Source organism: Capsicum annuum, unplaced genomic scaffold (genome assembly GCF_002878395.1).
Source record: "Capsicum annuum cultivar UCD-10X-F1 unplaced genomic scaffold, UCD10Xv1.1 ctg78057, whole genome shotgun sequence".
NCBI lineage: Eukaryota > Viridiplantae > Streptophyta > Magnoliopsida > Solanales > Solanaceae > Capsicum > Capsicum annuum.
Window position 1 is genome coordinate 10,001 of NW_025888512.1, and position 8,457 is coordinate 18,457.

Below are 8,457 nucleotides of genomic sequence, written 5' to 3' on the forward strand. Positions count from 1 at the left end.
GCATTAATACAAGGAGTTATCATTATCAAACAAGCATCACATAGGAACATTTCAATAAATCATCATTATCAATAATTTAGCCTCTCCTGGGCATCCAATAGATAAAGTGCTTTTATCAATACCAAAATAAGATTATCATAAAATAAATCACAATTTAACACTCAAGCATGCAAGTCACTGTTGGAGTATTACTTACTCATTAATTATTAAAATGTCACTACCTCTTTCTATATAATACAATCATCACACTAATTCAAGTCATTTATCCTTTAGAAATTACTATGCTCATCAGTACTTAATCCTAGCGTGGTTCTCCTCACCATATTATTGTCCAGCACATACAACTTAAATCATTATAACTCAACTAGGTTCATCACTAGAACAACTAAGAACTATCATGTCCACATCCTTCTTTCACAACAATCTTATTGCAGCACATAGCACATAATATCATAAATATCACATAATTAATCAATAATATAGTTTTTGAGATTAAAGTTAAGTTCTCGTGTCTTTATCCACCTCAATTCCATGTCTGCAGGCCTAGACTTGTTTTCTCCCATCAATTCTAAATTATGATAATATAAAATAACACAATCTTCTACTCATTAAAAATAACCTACTTGGACGCCAAGCTTTTGGAAGAAACAAGTTGCAACAAAGATTCTCTTTCCTTTCCTTCATGCCTTGGAATAATCAATCATCTAAAAGTCAAGTAATTATAAAAGTAATTAAATAATTACTCTTCAAACAAATATCTTGGGGATTTAAACCCACTAATTCTACCCTTAATTCAAGTTCTATTTTATTTCTCAAGTTCAATTAATAACTAATTAGATCTTTCAAGATTAAACCATCTCCATTAATGGAGTTTTTAGGTTATAGGTCTCATCTTTACAGAATTTAAGGTTCCTAACCATCAAAAATCATAATATAGTTTATGACATTCATGTTAGGAATATTTAATTTTTAGTTTAGAATCAGCTCTGAACCATATTAAAAACACCATGAGTATTCTCAAAGAACTCCACCATTAAAGGTCTTTTTAAGGATCTAAGATGTTAAAGAATTAAAAGATGAAGAAAATATTGGAAAAACTTAACTCAACGAAGGAATTTCACCTTAAGCTTTGGGAAATCACCTCTCTAGGATTGGGGAATGAAATTTGGGGTTTTTAGACCTAAAATATGGTTGAATCTGATTTAAATATCATCAGAATTTTTGCTATAGCGAAATCTCATTTCATCCCGGACAGTGCCCACTAAAATAGTCATAACTTTTTACTCTGAATTCGGATTGAGGAAAGGTTTATTGAGTTGGAAAGAGGACTCAGATATTTTTGATTTGGTAGGTAGTGGGACCCCTAACTCCTTATATTAAAGTAGATATGGTTGTTTGAAGTTATCCCTAATAGAAACCCATATCAAAACTGTATTGGGAAGAAAGTTATAAGCTTAAATTTGTGTTAAGGATATTGTACTTCATTATAAAAGAACTTTAAAACTAAAGTATTAATATTAGAACTCATGAATTAAATTATTCAAGCTTGAGTCTAAGGCTAAAATCATCGCCGAAAAATTCAAGGTGACATAACAAATAAAATATTTGCTATTTTGGATCCATGTTAATATTGAGGAATGAATTTTCATGAATTTATTATCGATAATTTAATAACGATGAAATGGGTCGTTACAAAATGGCTCTTGGAACAATATCAAATCTCTTAGAGTCAATACACCTTCATATCTTTCTTTTACTGTTACATCAGGAGTAACTTCATGTACTGCTTGACGTAAAAATGATAGTGGATTCTTATTTGATAGTCTTGGCAGATGCCCGGGTGATATATCTACACTGCTCTTGAATAATTATAAGCAACAGATCTTTCATCATTATCTGTACCCTTCCTGCATTAGATTTTTAATGAGCATCTAAAGAGTAGCAGCTAACTGCAACAATAATTACATTCCAACACAGTCAGATTAATTGTATTTCAGAAAGCACTAAACAATTAACTAGTTCTCTCTATACATATAGATATATTGATCATCAGACCCTTAGCATGATTATGAAACTGAAGATGGTCTTAGCATGATTATGAAACTGAAGATAACACGCTTGGAATCAAGTTACACAATAAAGTCAGATAGCATTTCTCAGAACACTAACCATATGCTCAGGGTCTGAAGGAGATAGACTTCTTGAAATTGCCCTATGCGTAGTATGTGCTTGCCACCTTAAAATTGGGGCCACAGTCTGGTACCTGCTTAAACTTCACCTCATTTATTTATTAGAGTTTACCAATCAAAGTTAATGAACTTAAAGTTGTCACCTGCTGAAAAGAAACTATGTTAGAAGATATTAGTGATGAAAATGAGAGTATCCAACATTGGAAAAGAATTAACCTTCAGGAAAGGAGCTAGATGAAAATGAGAGAATCCAACATTGGAAAAGAATTAACCTTCAGGAAGGAAAGGTGATATTCTTAGGATCTCATTACCCTAGACTCATTCAATTCCAATCAATTGATGTATTAATAGGCACAACAGGATTTTTAATCGTGAAAGTTTAACATAATCATTCATTGATCAAAGTGACTGAGAAATAACATACTTAAACATTATACTTATTGACAAACCATAGACAACACTGTACGAAAACCTATTTGAAACAACATAACCATTTGCATCAGGGTTCTGAACGAGATAGGCTTCCACTAATTTCTACGTTGGTCTTAAAATCTTTCTCTGCATAGTATGTGCTTGTCATCTTAGAGTTGGAACCATCTTCTGGTAACTTCTTAAACTTTGCCATTAAGTTATTTTTTGACTTTATAAATCCCTGCAGAAATAAAGGTAACACCTGCAAAAAAGAATTAACCTTCAAAAAAGGTGATATTCTTGGAACCTTATCACCCTGGACGCATTTAATTCCCATTGATTGAGGTATTAATAGGCACAAGAGGTTTTTTAATAATACTTGCAGTTGCACATGAGCCTAAATATTGTACTCAGCTATATAAATATCTTGATAATTATATACATCAGCCTTCAACACCAAATGCTTTTGATGGTTTATTCCACCAGCTGCATGACAACTATAAATAACAACTATAACTCCTTATAGGCAGAGATCCCACTTTCATGTTGCATTGGAATTTCTTAATGAATTCAGTACCTGAAGAGTTTTCACATATTTGTGATGATGGTATTTTTGAAGATTTAAAGAAACCTTGAGAAAAACAAAGACATAGGATAACTTTTATATAGAAGAGAGGTTGCCGACATTTTCTTTCACTTACTTCTTTCCCAATAAAAAAGAGTTGGCAACTCTATGTATGTTTCAAAGAGATACTTATAGTTGCAGTCGCTAGCATTCGGTGGAATAAAAGTCATTATGTAAGGCATAGCAGCAGCACGACTACTAGGAGGTAAACTGAGCAAAGAGGAGCTGAGGGAAGTAATGAAGGGTTCTGCTTTTGACAGGGACAGAGAATATTTCTGGGAAAGAAAGAAACTTTTATTATTTATGCTTTAAGATTAAAATTTCTTTAGACATATGTACGACATTCTGTATCTTAAGGTTAGTATTAATAGGAATGAATATTGTATGACGTCCTGATGAGTTGTTTGCTTTCACCTCTCTTTTCTCCATTTTTCTCTTTATTCCATGATTGTACTTTCCAAAGTAGCTTCTACTGCCCTTCCTTTCTAGTTCTCAAGGTCTGAAGCATAAAACTTTATTAGGTGGAAGAAGTAAGATTACAAGAAACCAAAGAAAGAAACGAAAAAAGTCATAGAAGGAAACAATATTGATTTACAAAAAACAAAAGAAAAAAGAAGAAGAGTAGTTTATAAGATAAATAATAAAACATGTTGAAGTTTATGAGCATTCTAATATTATCTGTATAATATTTTAGTGTCTCTTTTTGCTATCTTGTCTTTTCCTCTTATGTTAGTGGATTTTTAGGCATTATGTGGCCTAGTGTAGTGTTAATGTATTGTGCTTTACTAGCACATTAATGTTTGGCAGGAAGAGTAACATTACTCCATCAGTTGCACATCCAATTTGTGCCATTAACTACTATCCTTGCACATTTGAAGTAGGCATGCAATTGTTGCATTCACTTCTAACCTTTCACCGCCACAACGTGCAACAGTGTTACTCCCACTTTACTTACATGTTTTTTATGGCATTTACTTTTATGAGTTAGTAGTAAGATATAACTCATGTAACTTCTACCATTATTCTCTTCATTACTCTTGTAACTCTTGAAACCTAACTACCTTTGATCTTCCTCCTTTACTACCATCATTCATTTGTTTTGAAGGCTTTCTCTCCTATAAATAGAGGTGGTCTTGCATATTTTTCAAGTATAAGATAATATAGAGTTCACAATAGTTACTAAAAAAGAGAGTTTATTAGTTGAAGGAAGGTGTTCTTTTTGTGGAGCATTGAACTCAACTCTTCTCTAGAGTTGCTGAGTTGTTCTTTATGAGAAGGTTGTTGCATCCTGGAGGGGAAAATTCAAAAAGATTACTGCTTGACCGGTGAAAAAATTTGCTGCAGTAGGCTTGAATCTCCTTAAAGAGAGCGAGATATCCGCGCCTCAGCCAAAGAAGAAGATAACTTTTATTTTTCTTCAAGAGTTTAAATAATATACACCGATGGTGTAAATTTTTTTTTATACGGTCAGGTAGCTTAATAGGGGAAAATTTTGGCTGAGAAGCCTCTTTGAGTTCTCAATTCGCAAAATGACCTCCTTGTTTTTTTATCATTTAAAAATTAAAAAAATTAATTAAAAATGGACCATAATAATATACTAAAAAGTATGGGACCTAAAAATGAATGTACGGCATTTTTTCTTTTAGATAATCGCGCACAAATCTATAATCTGTCAAACATACTTTGTTTGTTAGAAGAGATATGTCAGCTTAGCATATGGTCATGAATTCTCGATTTTCTTGTTTATAAGTCCAAGATATTAATAAATCATATAATTGCTTTATTTTTTGTAAAATTGAATGTACCTCATATTTCTTTTCGTATAATCGCCCACAAGTCTATGCTATGTCAGATTGATTTGTAATCTGTCTGTTAGTAAATATGCATTGGCTTCGCATATGGTCATGAATTCTTGGTTTTCTTGCTTATTAGTTCATAATGTAAACTGATGTGAAATAGAGAATTATATGCAAAAAGTAAAGGGCTAAAGATAGAGTCAACACACTGAATTTAATGGAACTATCTTGACTGTTATTCATAGTCTGTGACTGCTGATTTTATATGCAGAAATACGTAACAAAATAAACCAAAAAACTGGAATCACTAACTAAGATAACTCCTAAAAAATAGGAAATAAATTCACGATAAACTACTCTCCTAAAGACGAGGACAAAGCTGGAAATAGGACTTTATTTGCTGACTTTATTTGCTAACACTCTCCCTTAAACTGAAAGCTCACAAGCTTCAGGTTAACATTAGCTAGTTGAACGTTTCCATCGTGCCAATACCCATCGACCTCGTAAAGGGAGAAACCTGAGAGGTTTAGTTAAAATGTCCGCCAAGTGATCTTCACTTCCGCAATATTGAAGCTCGATTGTTCCTTCATTATTGAGATCTTACTGGAAATAATACTTCACATCAATGTGCTTGCTTCTTCCATGGTTCACAGGATTCTTTGACAACTTGATTGCAGAGTTGTTGTCACAAAATATTATAGTAGCATTTTCCATCTTGAATTGCAGCTCTTTAAGGATTCTCCTAAGCCAAATAGCTTAACAAGCACAAGCTGTAGCAGCTACAAATTCAGCTTCTGTACTTGATAATGTGACGATTGTTTGCTTTTTGGAGGACCACGATACAGCCCCTGTGCCTAGCATAAATACATAACCTGAAGTGCTCTTTATACTATCTTGATCTTCTGCATAATCGCAATCAGTAAAGCCAATCAAATCTGCCTTTTCTCCCTTCTCGTAGAAAATTCTAAAATCCTTGGTTTCCTGTAAGTAACGAAGAATTCTCTTCGCAGCTAAGAGATGCATTGCAGTTGGGCACTCCATATATCCACTGACGAGACTAATAGCATACATGATGTCTAGTATTGTAGAAGTTAGGTACATTAAACTACCCACAATTTGCTTGTAAAAAGTACTATCCGTCTTCTTTCCCCTCCCAGCTTTGGTTAGTTTCAAGCCAAACTCAACTGGAATGTTGGTTGGATTGAAATGTTGCATCTTAAACCTATTTAAAATTTCTCGCGCGTACTTCTTTTGGGAAACAAATATACCATCATTAGATTGCACTACTTCTAAACCAAGAAAGTAATGAATCCTACCAAGATCAGACATCTTAAATTCATTCATCATAGACCTCTTGAAATAAGAAAACATGCCTTTATTATTCCCCATAAAGATGAGATCATCCACATACAAACACGCAATGAGCATTTTCCCATTCTCCCCAATTTTCACAAAAAGTGTAGGCTCATATGGACGCTTTTGAAAACCCATTTTCTGAAAATAAGCCTCAATGCGACTACACCAAGCCCATGGGGCTTGTTTTAGTCCATAAAGTGTTTTCTTTAGTTGATAAACTTTATGCTCACTTCTAATCTTAACATAACTAGGGGGTTGTTCGATAAATACCTCTTCCTCCAAGTATCCGTGTAGAAAAGCATATTTGACATCCAATTAGAAGATCGGCCACAAATTTTGTGCTGCCAAGGAAATTAGCAATCTAATAGTGTCATGCCTTGCAACTGGAGCAAAAACTTCAGTATAATCCACACCATACTCTTGCTTGTATCCCTTAGCCACCAATCGTGCCTTATACTTGTCTATTTTGCCATTTTATTTTGGATTCGTCTTTCAATTGCTTCAATTTCAGCTTCCATCACCTTTCTCCATTTTTCTTCTCTAACAGCACTCTCAAACATAATTGGGTCACAGTCTGCAAACAATGCAAAATAGTTAACCACATCATTATTTGCATTAATTCCTATTACCTCATATTCCATCATCCATGCAGGATTTTTGTGAGCACAACGAAGAGACTGAGCTGCTGCATCAGTTTCTTCTAAAGTTGTTGGTAAAGTTTGAGCAGTTGGTCAACTTTCAGAAGAGTTGGTAAAATTTCAGCAGCTTCGTGAGTTGAATTTGCTGCACTTTAGGGTATTGAATCTACTTTTTCGGCTCCTGTATCAAATATGATTGGAGTATACTACTGCATACTCCAATCCCAAGTGTTTTCTTCATCAAAAATAACATCTCTACTGATTACAATCTTCATCGTCAGTGGATTAAGCAATTTATATGCCTTCGATGATTCACTAACACTGAGAAAGATACATTTTTTTCTTTTGTCATCAAGCTTCTTTCTCTTCTCATCTAGAATATTCGCATAGGTAATGCAACCGAAAATTCGGAAGTGGTCCACAGCTGGTTTTCTTCCACTCCAAGCCTCCTCTGGAGTCATGTTTTGAACAGCAAATGTTGAACTTCTATTTAACACATGAATACTCCAATTTACCGCTTCTGGCCAGAAAGTCTTTTCCATTTTTCCTTTGGCCAAGAAACTCCACACCATATTGAGAATGGTTCTATTCTTCCTCTCTGATACACATTTTGTTGTGGTGTATAAGCAGTGGTGAGCTCTCTTTGAATTTCACTAAATTCACAAAAAACTTGTAATGCCCCGAAATCAGGTCCCGAGACGTCACACGGTGCTTAGGATCACAAGTGACCCCAAGCTAACCCTTCTACTGGCATAACACATAAGAAACTAAACAAAAAATATAAATCTATACAAATCTGCAAAAAATAACTCTTTTCTGAATATGATAGATATAAAACTAAATTTACAAGATTACAAATCTGCTTTTACAACCAAAACTGAAACGGAATACATCAACTTCTACTGACTATCTATAAAGCCTCTACTAGTACTGACTGTAGATAGCTGGGTCATGACTCCCGAATATCCCAAATCAATATGGATGGATAAACAAAATACAACACTTCTCGAACTGTATAACTAACTCAAGCCCTTGAATCAAAAAGGTCTCATCACCTGCTTACTGGATGTCGCGAATTGACTGGATCTGAAGATTGTACACTATACCTTGTACCTATATTCCGAGAAAATGTAGCCCAGATATGAATATATGGATCAGTACCATGGAAATGTACCAAGCATATGGGGGTGCAATGCATATATAAAATAATATCTTAATATCATCACAGTTTATTAAATTATGAATACTGATATAAATGACTCACTTAGCTCGAATTAAAATCATCATAATCATAAGAGAGTAAAATATAATGGGTGAAACATGTGAGTCATCATAATAAATCTCAATTCACTTCCATATCGATTCCAAATCATCAAAGCAATCAAATCTCATAACAATTCTCTTTGGAATATATGTTCATTATATCTTTTGAAAACAATGAC

General features: G+C 33.8%; 1 protein-coding gene across 1 annotated transcript; it reads right to left on the reverse strand.

The window, feature by feature from the left end:
- Positions 1–5,777: 5,777 nt before the first annotated feature.
- LOC124894877 (uncharacterized mitochondrial protein AtMg00810-like) lies at positions 5,778–6,512 on the reverse strand. The gene has a single exon (XM_047405372.1). The coding sequence runs from the start codon at positions 6,510–6,512 to the stop codon at positions 5,778–5,780; it is 735 nt and encodes a 244-aa protein (XP_047261328.1).
- Positions 6,513–8,457: the final 1,945 nt, after the last annotated feature.

Coding starts and splice junctions, on each gene's coding strand:
- LOC124894877 (XM_047405372.1), bottom strand. CDS start 6,512: ATGGGTTTTCAAAAGCGTCCATATGAGCCTACACTTTTTGTGAAAATT.